Source organism: Pezoporus occidentalis, unplaced genomic scaffold, assembly GCF_034315485.1.
Source record: "Pezoporus occidentalis ecotype Australia unplaced genomic scaffold, CSIRO_AGI_Poc_V1 ctg330, whole genome shotgun sequence".
Taxonomy (NCBI): Eukaryota; Metazoa; Chordata; class Aves; order Psittaciformes; family Psittacidae; genus Pezoporus; species Pezoporus occidentalis.
In genome coordinates, this window is record NW_026915269.1 from 60746 (window position 1) to 80638 (window position 19893).

At 56.7% G+C, this 19893-nt stretch overlaps 2 protein-coding genes across 2 annotated transcripts; both read right to left on the minus strand.

Moving 5' to 3' along the window:
* Positions 1-695: 695 nt before the first annotated feature.
* On the minus strand, positions 696-6736 carry NARS1 (asparaginyl-tRNA synthetase 1). The gene is made up of 15 exons (XM_062629325.1): positions 6641-6736; positions 5944-6026; positions 5743-5808; positions 5568-5660; positions 5161-5250; positions 4688-4766; positions 4441-4511; positions 4121-4207; positions 3413-3634; positions 3110-3309; positions 2763-2898; positions 2087-2200; positions 1592-1723; positions 1377-1508; positions 696-827 (listed from the first exon to the last, which is right to left on the minus strand). The coding sequence occupies exons 1-15, from the start codon at positions 6681-6683 to the stop codon at positions 696-698; spliced, it is 1680 nt and encodes a 559-aa protein (XP_062485309.1). The 5' UTR covers positions 6684-6736.
* A 626-nt stretch (positions 6737-7362) lies between these two features.
* On the minus strand, positions 7363-17554 carry ATP8B1 (ATPase phospholipid transporting 8B1). Its single transcript, XM_062629326.1, has 27 exons — positions 17327-17554; positions 16517-16614; positions 15992-16105; positions 15728-15826; positions 15576-15637; positions 15148-15220; positions 14961-15031; positions 14531-14613; positions 14211-14369; positions 13970-14058; positions 13682-13872; positions 13188-13396; positions 13078-13121; positions 12822-12978; positions 12307-12495; positions 11930-12042; positions 11652-11816; positions 11411-11522; positions 11169-11244; positions 10548-10680; positions 10152-10437; positions 9563-9786; positions 9074-9157; positions 8718-8963; positions 8398-8536; positions 7905-8035; positions 7363-7572 (listed from the first exon to the last, which is right to left on the minus strand). The coding sequence occupies exons 1-27, from the start codon at positions 17505-17507 to the stop codon at positions 7363-7365; spliced, it is 3738 nt and encodes a 1245-aa protein (XP_062485310.1). The 5' UTR covers positions 17508-17554.
* Between the last annotated feature and the right edge of the window lie 2339 nt (positions 17555-19893).

Sequence of the window (19893 nt, forward strand, 5' to 3'; positions counted from 1 at the left end):
CCGGTGGGGTGCAGCTGGGAAAGGCGGAATTGCTCCACAAGGAAGCCAGGCTTCACCTGGCGAGGAGAGGCAGGAGCCCACAGCCAACTGGACTGCTAAGGGCCCAGCTCCTTTGGGAGAGGGGGAACTGGGATTGGAGGGCAGCACGCTGCTCCTGTATCCATCAGGATCCAAGCTCCGACACAGATACGGGTCCTTCAGCCCCAGGGAAAAGGGATAAGCAGCAACACCCCCCCCCCCCCCCCCCAGCCTCATCCCTCCTCACCAATAAATAATCAGGGAAACGCAAGGAAAATCCAACCCACACCTCTTGCACTGGAATTCTGGGCTGGATCCCACTCGAGCGGAGCTTCCATGAAAACCAGGAATGCTGCTCGGCTCCACTATTCCTACTTCACTGCCTCCTTCCTCCCCTTCCTAGGGAATTCAAAGCAAGCTGCCCCACTCAAATGGAATCAAAAGCACCAAGAGCACCCAGCCCCAATCCCTCCGAGCCCCACAAATCCAACGGAGGAGCATATTCCCGAGGAGGGACAGGGCTGGAGCTCGGCCCAAGACACATCCACGCTTCTCTTCCGGTCCAGGAGGAGTGTTTTCCATGCAAAGAGGGGTTGATTTTCCTTTCCTTCCCTTTCCTTGGAGGAGCACAAGTCCCGTTCTCCCAAGGGATCCTCCTTTTCCTAGGAGCTGCAGCCCTAGGGTTTGCAGCGCTGGACGAAGCGGGGGTACAGGCAGACATCCCTGATGTGGTGCCTCTTGAGGATCCAGGTGAGGAAGCGCTCCAAGCCCAAGCCGTAGCCGCCGTGAGGGCAGGTCCCGTACTTCCTCTGGGCCATGCAAAGCAAAGAGGAGATGGGAATCCCGGGCATCCCGTTTATGCTGGCCCAGCACCAACAAGAGCAGGAAAAGGGCCCTAAACCGTTCCGGGAGTTTTGGGGCGAGGAGGGAGATGGATTCTGCTCCCTGCAGGTGGGATGCCTGTGGCTGCTTGCCCTCACTTTCCCCGCCGTGAGGACTATGAGGAAAGGGAAGGGAAAGGCCGAGTGCTTCCCTGTCAACCTCTCCTCACCTAACCCACCCCATCGCAGGAGACCCCGCGAGAGGAAGGCATCCCCACGGGCGGCTCCAGCAACGGTGTGACCGCACAGGAACCGCTTCCCCACTGCGTTTTGGCCCCGGCCGAATTCCTCGGGGCCAACCTCAAACAGGTTTCCGATTTTGGCTGCACCACTGGAGAGGCTGGCAGGGGCCTGAAAGCTCCTCCGGTTCCACCCCTCAGCGCCACCTTCCAAGCCCCGTCCCAACACTGCCTGTCCCTAAGAGCGCTTTAAAGCCCAGGATCCCACCAAGGAGCAGAGGGAGGTGGTGCTACGGACCTGATCCGTGTACCAGTAGTACGGCGTGGGGTCGATGCCCTCCCTCTTGTAGCCCTCGAGCAGCTCCTCGCTGTCCCAGATGCGCATGGAGCCCCCGACGATCTCCCCCACGTTCGGCATCAACACGTCCACCTAGAGCGGATCCAAGCGCACCGAGGGGCTGGGAGCAACCCTCTGGGGCCCGCCCCCCGGCGGGATTGGGAAGCCCTACTTACGGACTCGGTGAGGCGGGGATCGTCCTGGCAGCGCTGCATGTAGAAGGACTTGATCTCGGCAGGGAATCGGCACAGCAAGATGGGCTCATTGATGGCGTCCGTCATCAGCCTCTCGGGAGCTTCGGGAATGTCCTGGCGAGAAAGGAGGACTCGGCGCTACGTAAAGCCGAGCGCCCGGAGCCCAGCGTGACACCAAGGCCACACGTACCCATAACCTGACCCAGGAGCAACCAATCGTCCCTTCCCCATGGGGCAGGCAGAAAACTGAGGAAAACCCAACCTGACCCCTGGCTTCCCAAAGCAGAAGAGCCCAATCTGCCTTCCTCCTCAAACCTCAAGCAGTTTGAGCGCTCCCTCTGCAACCTGCCGTGGGGTGCAGCTTGAAGACCTTTCCCTCCATCATCTTTGAAACCAGCACCAGCAAAGAGGGCAAACAGCAAAGGGCAGCGGGAGTTTGGTGGGGATGAGCGCGTGAAGAGCCTCAGCCAGCCTTACTTCTCCAAACTCATAGTGCGTGCCATCTTCCTTCTTGACATCGTGCTCCTTGAGCCACTCGATGGCTTCGCTGTAGTTCATCCGGCGGAAAGGGCGCTTCGGGGGCTGGAAACCCTGAGGAGGAGCAGGGAAAACCAGTGGGAATCCGGGGAGAACACCACTCCTCCGGGTGACTGGCACGGTCCCGGCAGGCTTGAGGCACAGACGCCGCTCTCGGCAGCTCATGTGCCCACAGGTTACTCCCGAGTAACTACATCCATCAAGCTCAGGAGGAACACATCTCCTCAAAGGCAGCGGAGGACAAAGGCTCTGTGCGCAGTGAAAGCACTTCAGAGCTCCACCTTCTGGGGGAAGAAGTGAATCACCGCTTGTCACCGCCCCAGCCCATCACCAGTACAAGCTCTGCGATAGAGGCTTTGATTCCATATTAAACCCCAGTGTTTTCCTGGCTCCTGGAGCTTGCTATGCAGGGAACTTCTTCCCCTGCCCCTGGAGGAGTCGGTGGGTTAGTGCTTTCCATGTGCGCTGGAAGACGGGGAGCTTTAAGCTCCCTTCCAACCCAACCCAGTCTGTGATGTGACTTCATAGTGTTAGAGCTCCCTGCTTTCCCAAACATTCCCATCAGGAAGAGCTAAAGCTCCTATCTCCCTTGCCATTGCTGCCTGTCCCTACGTACCGGGTTCAGGTCATAGAGCAAACCCGCCGCAGGCGACTTCAAGACCCTGTCCACCACATCACACACCAGGCTCTCCAGCCGGTCCAACAGCTCCTCGAAGCTGATGAAGGGACATTCGGCTTCGATGTGGGTGTACCTGAAACACACAGGCACCGTCAGAGAGCCACCCAGGAGCAACCTCTACTTAGCTCAATGGCCCCTGACGCCCACCAAGACAAGGTCTCACCCCAAACACTCCTCCCACGTCGGGCTGTGGCACATCAACCCCCTGCTCCCCCCCACCCCGCCCCGCTTTACAACCTCCCTCCTCCCCCCCCAGCAAAGCAGGCTCCTTCCTCCCTCCTTACTCTGCCAGGTGCCTGCGGGTGCGGGACTGCTCCGCTCTGTAGGACTGCGCGATGCAGAACACGTCCCCCAGGGCCGGGACGCAGGTCTCCAGGTAGAGCTGCGAGGACTGCGTCAGGTAGGCCTCTTCCCCAAAGTAATCCAGCTTGAAGAGGGTGGAGCCCCCCTCCACCTGGGTCTGCACCAGGGTTGGTGGCGTGACCTGGTGGAGAACGACACCGAAGGAGGAAGGGCGAGGACGAGGTCTCCGTAAGGAAACCGCCACGGGAGGGAGGACACGGAAGCAGCGAGCTCCTGCCACTCACCTCGTAATAACCGTTGGCAAAGAAGTGGTCCCTGAAGGCCTGCACCACCGTGGAGCGCACCTTGAAGATCTTGGCCATGTTCTCGCCTCGGATCATCATGTGCCTGTTGTTGAGCTGCACGTCCACCTCCGAGTCCTCGTTGAGCACGTTGTCAGCTCCTCCCGCCGGGGCCAGGCCGATGAGCTCCCAGTAGTCACAGCTGAGCTCGTGGCCTCCTGGAGCCTGCCGAGGGCAAGAGGAAACGCCTCAGAGGCCTCCCCTTCGGCCCTGGCGGCGCGGTGCAGACGTCACCCTAACCACAGCGTCACCCCAGTGTACAACACAGGCCCGCTGGCGGCCCGCCGTGAGGGGACTGACTCCCTTCAGCCGCTCAACGGGCGGCTACGGAGGAGGTGGTAACACCAGGACCACACTGCAGGCCCCATCCTCGGAGCCGGCAGGAACACAGCCGGACAAGCCCTCACATCAGATCTTCAGGAAGAGAAGGGACCCTTCCTGAGGGCCCTCAGAGGTGCCTCCCAACCAAAACCACCCTGGGGCCACCTCCACTGGGAGCTACTCCTGGCTGGGAGAGGTAGCTTGGTGCTAAAACACAAGAGGCTGGCACTAAAAGCCTTACTACAACCCCAGGGTGAGGAGTCCTCCCCTCTCCGAGAAGACTTCCTCATTCTCCAAGCGCCTTGGGCTCCTGCGAGAGCGATCCCATACCTGCTTCCCTTGGGGAAGGAGGTTCAGCGTTCCGTACACCGCGACGCTGCTCTCCGTGGAGAGAACCAGCCCGTTGTAACACTGGCACTGCGGAGAGACAGGAGGCAAAGGGAAGGTCGGGTCTGGGCTTGGGGTGACACGGATTGGAGCTCCCTCCTACTTGTAAGCAGCTCTCCCGTTGGCACTTGCATCTCCTTCCCACAAGAGGGGTCTTGGGCAACCCCACAACTTGAATCAGAGGGTTTGGGGCTTCCAATGAGAGGGAAAAGGACAGGGATGAGCACTTCGCTTAACGACGGGACGAAGGCATCCCAACTCACCAGCTCATCCGACAGGACACACTGCAGGAAACCAGTGCCATCCCTCAACACAACGAACATCAGGTTCTTTCCTAGTCGGGAGACAAGGAGAAAAGCCTTCGTGGTGCTTCTTTCCACACCTTTAAGCTTCCAACTGTGCTGTTTGACTCCTCAGCTTGCAGGGTGGGTTTAAAGGTAAGCGCTGTCCCAGTCCGTGTCCGAACCCCGAGCACGCTCCATCCCCTCACACCCCAAGGCCCACGCTTACCCTGCCTCCTCAGGCGGTGAATCCAACCAAACACCTTCACCCTCTGGCCTCTGTAAGCCTCCAGAGCAGCAATCTTCACCTGGGAACAGGGAATGGAGGCGAGGGGAGAGGTGATTCACCTCCGGGACAGCGCTCACCATGCAATTACGCGGCACCTTCCTCCCCCTGAAGCTGAATTCCATCCCGGGTGGAAGCACAGCTCCGACACTCAACAGCTGAGCAAGGGAAGAGTCGTTTAGCCAGGAAAGGCAGTAAGCTGGGGCAGCATTCCCAGGCTTCACCCCGGGTCCTTCCTGCTCACTGTGGAGAAGCTAAGGACCGGAAGAGCTTTTAAAGCAGCTCATGCTGCGTGCGACCTAAAGCCTGTGCACTACAGCCAGAAACCAAAGGCGTGTTTAGGGCTGGTAAGAAGGCCTTGAAGCCCCAGAGCAGCCAAACCAGGCCGTGCATCGAGCCCACTGGCTCTTACTCACACATTTTGGCTCCGGAAGCCTCGGGTCGTTCTTGATCACAACCTTCTTGGCCTCCTCCAGGTTCTTCTCCCTCCTCAAGAGATCTTCTGCCTGCAGGACAAGGGAACGAGATGTATTCAACAGGCTTGGGCTCATTCCCACTCCTTGGACTGCAGATTACCACGTACACGGGTGCCCAAGAGCTGAAGCTGCCCTAATTCACGCTCATGCTGGGAATGAAAGCACAGCTTCATTCCTCACCTGCAGTTCCTCAACTCTGCCTTGTCCTAACCTAAGCAAAGCCAAGCTCTGAGTAACCACGGTGGAAAACGTGGCCCAGACGAAGCTGTTTGGGGCCGGGAATGGCAGCACCAGCGCGTAACGGGGCTGGGGAAGAAGGGGCTGTGCTTCCCAGCGGGGCAACCCACCTCCTTCTTCTCCTTTGCTTCGTTCTTCATCTGCTCCCTGTGCCACAGCTTCTTGCCGTTCTTCATCTGCGACTTGGATATGATGGCCCATCTCTGCATTAAACCAAGACAAGGCATTGGAGCCGCGTCCCGCCCGGGGGCACTGATGGAATTCCTCCTGGAAGCTCTACGGCACCTCGTGTTCCTTCTGCGAGTCCACGTAGATAGTGGGGAACGGCTCCTTCCCTGCTGTCAGCAAGGCCTGGCGAGGGGGGAGCAGCACCATTAACGACCTGGAGGCATCCCCAAGCGCGCATCCTGCTCCCCACCCTTCTGCAGCGGCCAAACCAGACCCACAAACCCACGTGCCCTCAAGGCCTCCCGCAGAAGGCGTTACCTTCAGAACGGTCTTGAAGGGCTTCTTCTGGGTCCCATCCCCACTGGAATCGTTGCCTTCTCGGTCGGAAACATAGAGCTCCTCTGGAAGAGGGGCAAAGGCGGGGAGCAGGCCCCGTTAGCAGGAGGAAGAGCTGGGCACACACACATACATACACACACACACACATACATACACACACATATATACACACACACATACATACACACACACACACACACACACACATACACACACACACATACACACACGGGCGTTCAGCCTTCGTGCTTATCTTGCTGATAACCTCCCACAGCAGCCACCTGGGCACAGTGTGGACGGGGCCTGGCCACGGCCTGCGGGCCTGACCCCACCACAGGGCTCGGGGAAGCAGCTTTAAGGCCTCCTCCGCTGCCCACCTCCCCCCCCCGTTCCCGAGCCGCCCCCGGGCCTGCCCCCGCTCCGTCCCTGCCGCCCTAAGGCCGCAGCCCCGCTACCACCGAGCTCCGCGGGCCACAACCGGCCGCCATCTTCTCCCCGGGCCGAGGAGCGCGCTGCCCAACCGAGCCGAGCCGAGCCGAAGCTTCCCGAAGCGCTCCGAAAGGAACCGAGCCGGTCCGAGCGGCTCCGAAAGGACCCGAGCGGCTCCGAACGGTCCCGAGCCGGTCCGAAAGGTCCCTGGGAGCCCGGCTGGCTCCCTCCCGCCGCGGGCCCTCACCGAGCACCAGCGCCGCCGTCCTGCCCAGCACCTCGCCCGCCATGTCGGCCCCGAGCCCGCCGGTAGTGCGTCACCGCGCTTCCGCCGACCGGCAGGGGCGGGACACCGGCGGCAGGCGCAATGCGGGAGAGGAGGCAGCGTCACGTGACCACAGAAGCCACGCCCCCACCCCGATGGGGAGGCCACGCCCCCTGCCCGCGCTCCTGAGGGGAAGCCCCGCCCCTCGGCCAGCCCTGAGGGAGCCGCGGCCCGGGCGCGCCGGGGCCGGTTGAGGGCAGCGGCACCGCCGCCGTTCCCCGCCGTTCCCCGCCCTTCCTCCTCGTCCTCCTCCTCCGTCCTCTGAGCGAGCTTTCGGACCTTTATTGGGTGAACTCTCTGAAACGCACATGCCGGATGTCGGGATAGCGGCGGCCGGCCGCGCGGCGCTCGGGAGAGGCGCGGGGCAGTCGGGATAGGCACCGCCGCCTGGCCGAGGAGGCGAGCGGCCGGAGCTCGGCGCGGAGATGGGCGGGGAGGGCGGCCCGCTGTGCCCGAGCCAACGTGAACTGCGGCTGCCGGGGACCGGCGGCTGGGATTCCATCCCCGGCGCGGGGCTGCGCCGCTGGCCGGGCCGGGCCTCGCCCGCACGGGCTCCGTAAGAGGCCGAAAGCAGCAGGTCCCGTGGCCCGGCCCGGCCCGACGCCGGCTGCTTCGGTCGGAGCGCATCGGCCGCGGGGCAGGGATCAGTGCTTGGCGGCGCCGGGGCCCAGCACGGCAGGCAGAGGAGCCCGCTTCTTCCGGAGGCTGCGCCCGGAGGCGATGAGGTCCGCGTAGCCGCGCTGGTGCGAGAAGGCGTACGCGGAGCGCCGGGCCGATATTCCCCTGCGGAAGGCGCTCGGCCGCCGCTTCCAGAGCTGCTCGTCTGCCGCCAGCTGCCGGCGGTGCCTCAGGATCTGCGGGGAGCACAGGCACGGATCGCGAGGGATCGCGAGGCAGGTGGGAGCAGCACGGGGGGGCGGCGGGTGGAGGGAACGGGGTTAAGCTGCGCCGGGGGGAGACGGGGACCGAGGGAGGTGCCTCCCTGTGGGGGTGGGTGGTGGGAATGGAGAAGCTGGGGCTGCCCCAGCCCTGGCGGTGTCGGAGCACCCTGGGCGAGTGGAACCGGGTGAGCTTTAAAGGGCCCTTCAAGCCAAACCAATCTAATTCCATTAATGTCACGCCCCGTTCCCCCTCGTGTGTGTGAATCCGCGCCCCGTTAACCAAAGCAAGATCCCGCTTTGCTCACTCTGTCGCTTTCCGAAGGCCAGATTGTCATGGCTAAGAAACGCTGGGCCACTATGGGCAGTAAGCAGATAGCGATGGATAAAACCATGGTGAGCCACAGGTAGGGCTGTCTCAGAGCGTTCGGGGCAGTGCCTAGGCATAAACAAGGCAAAAATGAGTGTATGACATGGTCGTTCGACTGCGTGTAACACACGAGTAAGGCACTAAAAGGCACAGCTTGTTTTCTGAGGGTGAAACACCTCAGACGGGTATTGCGTCGTGTAGCACAACATCAGGCTTTGATTCAGACTCTACTGTGAGGAGACTATAAGAGGAATGAGTTTGTAAGGCACTTTTCCTACAAGAAATTCATGCCCAAGCTCTTTTGGTTCCTATTTGTGGACTCCAACTGCTGGATACTGCCCAATTCCAGCTCATTTTGATTGGGTACTCCCAAATAAAGCATCGTTTGGGCCACAGTTCAGGACCAGGAACCACGAAGCACGAGGACTCACCAGTGAACTGAAAGCCAGAAGGGAAGAGAACGTGGATCCCAGCACTGTGGAAGTCAAAGGTGATGCCAAAGTAAAGTGCAATACTCCCAAACATGGAGAAGGCGTTCACAAAGGTCCAGTAGGATGTATCCAAACCAATCTGGAAGCAAAGCAGAGCTCCACGTGAGCAACTCCTCTGAGCATGGCGGAGTCACCTCTCAACCAGATGCAAAGGGAGCATCAGTAGGGAGGAGAAGGCCTCAAAGAGCAGCTTTTTGCTCGCTGCCATGGCGTGAGGAGCCAAAAGCAGGCCCAGAGCTGAGGAAACTGAGCTGACTTGCCTGGAAGTTGACCACAAATATAAGAGAAGAGGCTGCTGTGACAGCAAAGGACTGATAGTCCGATGGCGCTTCTCCATCCTGCCCCATCGTTTTCAGGTAGGCCCCATAGGGGATGAAGAAGATGATCAAGGAGGTGATAGCTCCGTGAAGCAAACTCAGGAAGAACTTCTTGTAGTTGAAGAGTAAATCCTTCTGGCCCACCACGTAGAGCCTGGGGAAGCGGAGGCTCAGCTTGTCGCTCACGTCCTGAGTAAGAGAAAGAGAACTTGTAGCGACTTCCTGGGGTAAGCTTCGAGGGACGGGTTGGGTTGGAAGGGCCCTTGGAGCCCATGCAGCTCCAAGCACCTGGACAATACCTGCTCGAGCAATCCAACGAGGAGCACAGGGAGGCTGGAGTACAAGACGTTGTAGAGCGTGATGAACCAGTCTTCGTAGGCCGTCTGCGAGAGAGGAGGAAGCTCAGTGGCTCCTGAGAGCTCACACGGGCTCTCCTCCAGCTTTACGTGACCTGCCCCGTGCTTCCTCGACACCTTAGCTCAAGGCTCTGTGTGAGGGTGCCCTACTCCTTCCAAGCCAGCTGTGTGACCTGAGCTGGGACCCTGCTGGAACGGCACACATGGACCTCCTGGGAGCACCCTGTCCAGGTGGAAGGTGTTCCTCTTGGAACCAGAGGAGCTCTGAGGGCCCTTCCAACCCGAATCCTGCTGCACCTATACAAGGTGTAACTAAGCACCTATTTTCCTGCAGGAGCTATGGATGGCAGCTTCGGGGTGCCATCGCTTCCCAGGTTAAAGCTTTGCTGTGCCACGCTCCCTCTTGCTGTTCCACACAAGAAACCTCCTCACCTGGGCAGAGAAGCCATTGAAGAAGGAATACCAGATGTGGACCAGAGTAAAAGCAAAGTTCTTGTAGAAGAAGTATCTCAAGAACTTGCACATCCTGATGTAGGACCAGCGCCCGTGGACCAGCAGCAGCCTCTGGAGGTAGCGGAACTGCCCGAAGGAGTAGTCACTGGACATGACAGCTTGCATCCCTTCCTGGCCACTGATCCCAACTCCAATGTGAGCAGCTACGTGAAGGAAACACACACCACAACGTGAGCACATCTCCCACCAGTTCTGGGCTCTGCACAGCGGAGCCCAGAGCCCAGAATTGGCTTTCCCACTGGGATTCGTTCTTTATGCTCCCTGTTTGTAACCCCCAGAGAATTCAAGTCCCTCCGCGGGGAACGTCCACAGAATCCATCGGGAAGCCCCACTAACCATTTCCTGAAGGGCTTCCCCAAGGAGGGAAAGCACAGATGGAAGCAAACAGAGCCCAAGCGCTCAAGTGAAACAGATGGAGGAGTCTTCTCAAAGAGCGATAGTGAAGAGGCTGCAGAGGAAGGCCCAGAGGAGCTCTCTCCCATCAGGAGAAGCTTTGCAGCTGCCTTACTTTTGATCATGTTGACGTCATTGGCACCATCCCCAATAGCCAGAGTGATGGCTTTCTTGTACTTCTTCACCAGCTCCACCACCATGGCCTTCTGCTTCGGAGTCACCCGGCAGCAGATCACAGCCTTGCACTCACAGGCCAGCTCCACAAAGTTCTGCTGCTGCTGCTCTTTGTAGGCCTCGGCCCTTTGCCTCTTCTCCCTTTGCTGCTTCTCCTCTTCTGCTGTTCGGGGGAACTTGAGCTTCAGTTTCTTCTTCTTCTTCTTCTTCTCCAGCAGGATTTCGTTCTGTGACAGCAAAGGAAATCAGGGAGTCATGGGAGCAACCAGGCTGGAAAAGAGCTTCAAGTCCATCCAGCACTGCCCTAAACAGGCAGGAGAACGCCTCTGGTACATACCAACCAGGAGCCAGTGATTATTAAAGCACGATCCCCACTGCCTTGGAAGAAGGGCTCATTCATTCTCAGTGAGGAATGTGCACTGGATCCAGCCGTGTTCCTCTGGTTTTCCAGCCTTGTTTGAAGAAGAGCACTGGATAGAGGAAAAACAGGGATAAACTTGAAGCTGGATCAGTCCCAGCCTCAAAATCTACAAGAAACAGATGCTGCAAGGACTTCTGTTGCCATGTATTAGGTGATGGTCTAAGCAGTGCTACAAGAGGTTTGCCAATAAGGAAAACTCTGGGAAAATGAGTCAGGAATAGCTGTGACACTGTTACAGAGCTCCATTTCTCCCAGTCCTACGTTGCTTTCCCTTGGGATTAACCATTTCCGTATGGCTGAGTTTCTGGGCTTATGGCATAGGTCTGTGCTGTGTGCAGGAACATGGGATGAGCTGGAGGAATAGCTGGGATAACCCCGAAGTTCAGGGACACACAGTGAGAGCAAATCTGGGCTGCTACTCAAGCTGTGCACTAGGGAGAGACCTGCTTAGCTCAGCCCAGGCCTGGAGTCCCGAGGGGACCAAAGCGCAGGGATAATGTTATCCAGGGACTGGTTTTCCCTGGGCTCCCCACTTGCCTGGTGTCTTCTCCGTAGCAGATGGTGGTTTCATCTGTTAGGAGCTCACAGGAAAATCCAATGTTTTCAGCAGTTTCTGCAGTGGAAAGCAGTCAGAGGCAAGGATTTAGGCCAGAGTTGAGTCAGGAGTCAGCCTTTCCCAGCCTGGACCAGCCCAGCTCTCTCAGCCTGGCTCCAGAGAGCATCTCTGGGCTCCCTCTTGTGTTGTCCCAACTTATCCTGCTTTTAGGATGAAACGCCACCTTTTTTGTCACCGGTGAGCACCCAGATTTTGATGTCTGCTTTGGAAAGCCTGGCAATAGTCTCTGGAACTCCATCCTGGAGCTTGTCTTCTATTGCTGTTGCTCCAAGCAGCTGGAAGCACACCAGAAACAGAAGCGTTTGGTGTGGTTCTAAAGCCTGAGGAGATCTCACCCCAAATAACTTCCCCTCGGAGAGGTCTGGTTCCCTAGAAGCACGTTCAAAGGTTCAAACTTGACTTACAATCAGGTTCCGTTCAATTTCCTCGTAGGCTTTGTCCAGAGCCTCCTCACGGCTCGTGGTGGCCACACTGGCCTCCAGGAATTTCTTATTCCAGGCTTCGAACTCCTCAGGATCGATGTCTCTGTAGCACAGGCAGAGGGTCCTCAGGGTTTCACTGGCAAATACCTGACAGATGGTGGCAAATACACAGTTACACCTGATTTAAGAGCTTCGGAGTGAGGTTCTAGTGGGCACTGAAGCACCTGTAACTTCAAGGGGTAGGTAAACCACACACATACATCCAGTGCTTCCTCTGTGGCTTCTCTCTTGGGATTGCTGGGGTGCAGGCGTTCATAGATGACTGTGTCAGCCCCTTTACAGTATAGCCGGATGTTTCCACCTGGTTCTCTTACTGCGCAGTAAAACAAGAGAGGAGGGGCAAAGCGTTTTGAGTACATCTACGTAAAGGCAGAGTTTCAGGGGAGATCTTTCAGTCTAGTGCCAAAGCTTCAAGATGTTCCTCCTTTGTCACCTCCAACAATGCTCAGGGAAGCATTGGGTGGACAAATGCATCTCCCCTTCTCAGGGATTTAGAGCTGTCGCAGTCCTCCACACTCCAACTTCTCCTACGTGTGCTCCCCCCCGTGAAACACAGGCTTGCTTGCAAGCAGCTTACCGATGACAGACATCCTCTTCCTGTCGCTGTTGAAGTCCAGGATGGCGAGGACATCGTACGTCCTCTCCGCGCCCATCTCGCTCAGAGTGATGGTGTTCTGTGTGCGGGACAGGAACACGTAGCCAAAGTTCCTGGCTGCTGTCACCAGGGCTCCTTCGTCTGGAGAAGCTGCTTGGTAGTTGAGCTGACCTGTGGGGAGAAGGGAAACGCATACATGAATGTGACTCGTCCAAGCTTACTCCTCACGTCCACGAATCCCTCCAAAGCTCTTCACCTCTGCGTTTAGTTTCTGTCCCATTTAGTTACTCGTTTGGCTGCTGTGTGTCTGTCCTGGCAGCAAATGCTTTGTGTAGCCTATAGGGCTGCGAGTAAAGGAGGAGTAGCATGGAGCCACTTGGGTTTCCGCACTGAAACCGTGTTTGTACTAAGGGGATCATCTTCCTTTTGGCTCTGCCCCTTGTGCAAGTGGATTAGGCACTGTTTCTCCTTCCACAGGCAAACCAAACCGTACTCACCATCAGAAATGTCAACCATGACAGTGTGGCAAATGGCAAGCAGAAAGAAGAACTTGTGTATTTCGGGGTCCTTTCCAGCTCGTATTTGCTCTATCAGGTAGTGATCGTAGAAGGAGAACTTCCCATCTGCGTGCACGTTCCAGCTGAAATCCACTTGCTGCTTGGAGAACAGAGTTGGGGTCACCTCGGGTGCCACTGCTTCGGCAGGATGGAAGGAACGTGCCCTGTTCTACACAGCCAGGTGACACCAACCTACCTCGGGGTGGCTCTGAAGCTGCCCTGCTCCGTCCCGGCAGTCTCCTGCAATGCAAGGACCGTGGTTAGGAGGCACGGGACCCAGCACCACTTGGACAACCACGGACTTACCGTATCTCTGGCCATTAATGCAGCACTTCTTGAAGGTCATGATGTTCTGGGTCAGGGTTCCTGTCTTGTCAGAGAAGATGTAGTGGATCTGCCCCAGCTGCTCATTGAGGGTGGTGGTTCTGGCCTTGGCAGCAGTGTCCTTCTCGGGGTAGTACATCTGCAGGTCCCAGTTGATGAAGTAGCTTTGGACAAAACGGATCACTTCCACACTAAATGAAACCAAAGGAACGGTCTCATTCCCAGGGTTTTAACCTCCTTCCCACTCCGCTCCAAGAAGAGGGTTGGAGGACTTCAAGTATGTTACGACGTCAAAGTTATTCCTGTTTCATGGCGCTGTGTTTGAGGAACAGTCTGGAAATAGGGGTTTTCCACCCGAGTTTGCTTTCCAAGCAGCTTCCTCCACGGACTGCAGGAGCAGACTGGGATGTTCAGCATTAAGTAGCCCCTAAGTTAGTTCAACCCTGTCACCTATTAAAGGCCAGGGCGTTACCTACCTCACATAAAGGGAGATGGGGACCATGGTGTTGAGGACGATGATGTAGCCCCAGAAGTTGAGGAAGCCACGATAGGGAGGGCTGAAGTCTTCAGCATCATAGAGGTACCAGGAGGAGTTGCCGACCTGCTGCTCCCAGTACGTGTGGCCAATGGCCAGGCCAGCTGACAGCAGGATGAGGACGATGAAGATCTGTGATGTGCAGAGAGGGACCAGGGTTCCTCAGTGCCCATCCTCTCTGATCGCTTCGAAACGACCCCAAAGCTGTGAAGTTGGAACACAGACTTACAGTATAAACCATGTAGTTCATCAGGGAGTCAATTTTGGTCCTCTTAAATCTGGTCTTGCCACTGTTCTTCATTATTTTTGTGTCAGCACCTACAAATAAAGATAGAGCGGGCAGCCGAGAGCTAAACCTGCTGCTTTACAGCCCAGGGACATAAACCCAACGGGGATTTATAAGATGAAGATGCCGTTTCACTCCCCAGGGCATGATTTAGCGAGTCAGTGTTACACATGTTCCTCAGTACCTGCAAATATGACCATGCCGTGACAGAACTCCGTATTCCTGATCTTACATCCGCGCAGCAGGATCTTATCGGCGTCCAGGGAGTAACTGCTGTTCCTCCAGAACAAAGTGCCTGCAAACTTATCCAGTCTGTTGTTTGGCTCCTCACATTCAACCAGGCCTAAACGAGGAGGGGAACAGCTTTAGTCTACAGCAGTGATCTGTACCAGGATCGAACCAGTTTTACTTCGTGACGTCGGGGTGTGAGTAAATGACTGTTCACGGAATCACGGAACGGTTTGGGGTGGAAGGGACCAGTTGTAGGGGTGGAACAGCACCAACCATCAAAGTTTGCCATTGCACCTTCTTCCTGCAGGTGTCTGTGCGTTACCTCCAGGGCCATCTTGAACTTCAAGTTGGTTTCCCTAAGGAGAAGGGATAAAGAGATGCGTTGCTGCTTTCCCACTCGCAGGGCGTAAGGAAAGGTGAAAGGAAGCAGGTCCAGGTTGCAGCTGCTTTGTGGAGGGAGCATCTTCTTTGTAACTCTGCCATGCCACAGGACTGATGAAATCACCCTTCTCCAGGCTGAACGAATCCAAGCCTTTGTTCCACGTGTGATGTTCCCCCACAGACCCCACCGACTGATCCCTCACCAGTTTCTAATGATCTCTGAATTGTGGGAATCAAAACCTGGGCACAGTTTTCCAGCTTAACCAGTTTGAATTGCAGCCCCTTTCCCAGCAAGGCAAGGAATGCTGAAACAGAGCCTTACCCATCTAGCTCGGCTGTCTCTACATAGCACAGGCTGTTCGGTTCGGAGCTGGACAACAGCAAAATATCAGCCTAGGAGAAGAAATAAGCATCAGGGGGAGATGGTTATCCACGCTCTCCCCATAAATCCAAGGGGAGGCTCACCCGGAGCTCTGGAGGAACAGAAACCAAGCGTCTAAAGCACTTACAGGAACAAAGGTGTTCTTCTTCAGGCGAAGGATATCCCCAACCTTGATATCTTTCCATTTTGTGCTCTTGAACCTAACAGCAAGAGAGTTTAACAGTGATCATTCTTCAGTCTAGAACACTCGGTACCTCTTGTCATGGATGTTGTAATGTTGCATCCTAGTCAGGTGTGGTTTTCCCTTTGGAAACACTGCCTTTTAGTTGAGGGTCTAGCTCAGAGGCCAACCTCCCTCTTCCCTCTTCACCTACACGCGGTCCTTCTTAAGTTGCTTTTAGCCCTGATTTAGCACCATAGAACTGAGTCGAAGTTACTCCTGGGGGCAGTTCCCTTCCTTTTTCAATCAGATTTTCACACAGCCAACAAGGAGCTGGTTTAAGATCTTAGTACCAAGGCCACAAACATTAGAGCCAAGAAGGGATGAGCACAAACCTTCCATCCCTGATGACTTCACATCTCCTGTTATTCACCTCATTGTCCATCCGGTGGCGAGCCTGAAAGCAGGAGCAGACCGTGTTCTCTCTATCCCAGTTTTAGATAGAACCTATTTCCTTGCCTTTAAAGCGATATAAAGCGTTTCTTACAATGTCATCCACCAGGTCTTTGACTGCCGTTATGCCCAGCACCAGGAGTAAGGGCACCAGCGTTGTGTACCATGACAGGGTGCTTATCTGGGGAATTGACTGCAAGAGACCCAGGAAATCAGTTCAGTTCAGAGACATTTCATAGCGATCGGGCTATAAGGGAGGAAGCCAACACGTCAGACAAAGGTTAGGAAGATACTACTCGGGTGAGCAATGAGCAACTCGCACTCGCCTCCCGGCTGGCGTTCCCTCGGCCTTCCTTACCTGCAGTATGAGGAGAACAAGGAAGTAGAAGTTGGCCGCTCTCTTGAACTGCTCCAGGAGGTTCAGGGGTAGGAACGTGATTGGGTTGTACTTGTAGGTCTTGATGGCATTGCCCTGCAGAAGGAGAGCAAACATCACTGAGCGCAGCAGCTTCTTCTTGCAGCGCATGTGTGCTTCCTCTCAAGCTTCCCTATCAGCCCTGATGGAGTGGTTCCTTTCCTCAGTAGGGGTCCCCTCAACCAGGCACAAAAAGAGCCATTCACTCCCGTGCCATTAAAACCCACCAAAGAATCTCAGACTGCAGCTTTAGCTACACCACGGAGCACAAAGCGCTGCACCCGTGTGGAAAGGGTACAGCTTCTGCCCAGCTAAACGAAGTGAAGGCCATCTCCATCTCCCCTTTGTCGGGTTCAAGGCATTCCCCTTGCCCTGGCCCTCCCTCCCAGCTTTCTTGCAGCCCCTTTAGGCACTGGAATGCCCTTCTTAAGGAAGTAATTCCCCCTGATTCAGCCAGAGGGGACTTACTTTGTATTTGCTTCTCTTGAAGCACAGGAACATTGTTCTCTTGAACTGGGGCTGCTGGTAGAAGTGGTGGTCGTTCGCTTTCACTTGCCAGCTGCAGTCTGAAGAGACAAGGTCAGAACCTCACCGCTGGCAAGGGACAAGCCAGGTTCCCTCTCAAAAGCCACCTTTTAAAGCAGGGTTAGGTTTCCCATCGGTTTCCAGGCTCTTTGTCCTCCTCCTGGGCCTACATCCCTTGTCCAGAGTCCCTCCCAGCTCCCTCAAGCCTAGCCCTGTTAATCCAGCCACCAGCTGAGCCCTGCCCACATCAGAGATTCCGGTTCCGGAGGCAGCCCACAGGAAGGATGAGGAGCAGTGTTTGGAGGTGCAGCTTTCCTGAGCCACGGGCCGCTCTCCCCAAGCCACGGGAATTGTCCCTCATGGATGGGCCTGGGGTTTGCTGAGATTGGCCCCCAGTTTGGGTGCTAACTTGGGTGCCATTGGCTGTGGGGATGGCGGAGCCTTGTGCTTACAGGGGAGAACCCAAAGCAGGTTCTCTCGCAGTCCTGTGAGGGGGGATGCGGATGCTGCTTCAGGTGTCCAGGTGACGGGCAAGGGGAGGATGTGGGGCTGCGTCTGAGCTCTCCTCTGCCTCAAAGACAAGGTCACCGTGCAGCTCATCCCCTTTATGCAACCAGCTGGCCCTGAGCTCTGCGTGGAATGGGGCCGAGCTTCATTCTGCCACCCATTAGGGCCCAGCGAAGGCACCCTCCTGACAACCTGACCCACAGGAGGCTCAGCCTCTTCCCAGTCCCGGTGTTGTCCCACCGTTACCTCTCCTCGGGGTGTCTCTGCTCTCCCGGGTGTCTCTGTTGCTCTGGGCCTGGCCTGTTTTCGGCCCAGGCTGCCGAGGCTCCAGCTCCTCCTCGGTTTCATCGTCACTGTAGGGCATCACCTCATCGTTGGGTTGGGAGTACTCCTCAAAGGTGGTCTCTGAGTCCCTCTCCGAGATCATGCTGAGCACCCTGTGAGCACGGGAGGGGAGGCAGGGCAGGAGTTAACACAGCAAGAGCTGAACCACGTCCCTGGCATCTCGTCTGGTGGTGGTGGTCACCAAAGGCCCCGTCTGAAACCGGTTTCCAGCCATGGGGCAGCTCTGGCCACAGCAGCAGCAGCAGCAGCTCCTTCATTAGCGCTCTGTGTGCTCACCCAGAGGCTGAGGAACATCCAGTGGGATGGAGGAATGAGGGAGCATCACTCCCAGGGGCCACTGCGTGGTTCCCTATGGAGCTCCCCTTGGCCGCAGTGGGGCAAGAAGCAGGGGCCTGGCAGGCAGGGTTGAGGTCACACAGCTCATGCTCCATGCCAGGCTCATCCAAGCCAGTCCTTGCTCCCTCTGCCCTCCCTGCAGGTTCAACACCAGGGTTTGCACTGTCCTTAATCCCCCTTGTAATGGAGATGTAAATATTACATGAGCACTTAATATGCTGCTCAGATGACAGGGCCTTTGGCTGGGAGCTCAAGGTCCTGTTCCAAGGGGGTGGAACTGGGTGAGCTTTAAGGTCCCTTCCAAGCCAAACCATTCCATGATCCTATGAGTCCATAAGTATTCCATAGGATTGAAACTAGTTCCAATAGGGATACTCTCCACAAGAGCAGGTTGCTCCAAGCCCTTGAGGGCTGCCAGGGATGGGGCAGCCCCAGCTTTTCCAACCCATCCCAGTGTCCCACCACCCTCACAGGGAAGAACTTCCTAAGATCCCATCTCAATCTCCCCCCGCCCCCGGCAGCTTGATCCAGAATTCCTCTTGGAATCATCTATACAAAACAGAAAAGGATTCAGCCTGTAATACCTGACCTGCAGGAGGGAAGAGCTGAAGGTCCTCCCAGGCATGGTCCTTGAAGCAGCACCACACCTCTGAATGCCCCTCACTCCAAGAGAAGCAAACCAAGGCACACACAGACCCAGCCTTCAGCCTATTACTCTTTACTAATGAGCGGGTTAATGATTAATGAACTCATTAATCATGCAGAGGCTCAGCTGAATGCCAGAGGAACCCCAGGGCATTTGCTCTCTGTTCCAGAAGCATCCCTGTACGTACCCTGCCCTTGGGGACCACCGGCCCTGGAGGGGATGCTGGTCCAAGCGGAGGAGCTACAGAGAGGCACCCAGAGCAATGACAGAGCAGAGCTGGGGTGCGATGCAAGGAGAAGGAGCCCTCCAGTGACACGGTGACAAAGTGGCTCCGGGTTAAGTTTCTTGACACCTCCTTGGCAGCAGAAGGGACCTCGAAGCGGTGGCAGGAGCTCAGGGGGAGGTGGAGAGTGGTGATGCTGCCGTGAAACGGGAGCTGGGAGGCGCATCCTGGTCCTCCGTGCTGGAAACAAGCGCTGGGTGCTCACGCCACGTGTTGCAAACACCCAGGCAACCAGGCTGCAGGAGATCCAGGGGTAAAGCACCCCAACGGAGCGGGGACACACGGGGGGTTCCTTGTCTAGGCTCAAGCCAGGCTTGACAAGTGCTCAGTAGCAGTAAGGGAAGAACTTCTGGCTCCACGCTCCTTCCTCACTGCACTGCGGCCTTGCAGGAAGCTCCCACCCATGCTCCAGGTGAAGGTGACTCAGAATTCCCACCAGGAAAGGTTCAGATCCAGGCGACTGGGAGGTGGTTATGGGTAAAGCACTCATGGACGCCAGAATCCACCTCATACCTGGTGGCAGGAGAACCGCCACGCACCAGGTGGAGAAGACCTGAAGGTGATGGTCAGACTCTCAGGGAACTGCAATGGAAGCAGCCTCATGGGATGCAACCACTCGGGGAGAGGTTTCAGCTCTGCCTTGAGAGCTGTGAGGATCACGAGCTTCCCCAACTGGATTCCTTCCAGCTCCAGGAGGTTTCACTGGCACCGCACGCAGCCGAGCTTGGGCTACCCCCAGAGGTAGCCGTAACGACCCTGCGCCATCAGGGGGTGACCCCGGAACACTTGGCTCCGGGGGAGCTCCCCTCCAAACCCCAGCTTGGTTAAAGGGAGGTGGCGGTTCGGGCTGGAACCGTTCCCTGCCTCCGGGATGAGGCATGCAGGAGCAAGGTGATAACATCCCCCGTTATCTGCCCCGGGATTGTCCATTAACAGAGATGCAGCTGAAGCCCATGGCAAGAGAAGTTATCTTGCAGGAGATAACCGAGCTGGGTAACCTTTGCTTTGGGTGTACTTCGGAGGGGTTTCTACCTGCCTCTTCGATCACTGCGCTGCCTCGCGAGGTTCATGGTATAGGAGAACATCACTGACCTGGAGCACACGTGAGCCATAGGAGAGAGGGGTTTGGGCCCTTTTTGGCTCATGAGACGATGTGTGTGCAGTAGGAAGCTCTCCAAAGCCATCCCTGCTGCCTGCTCTTAG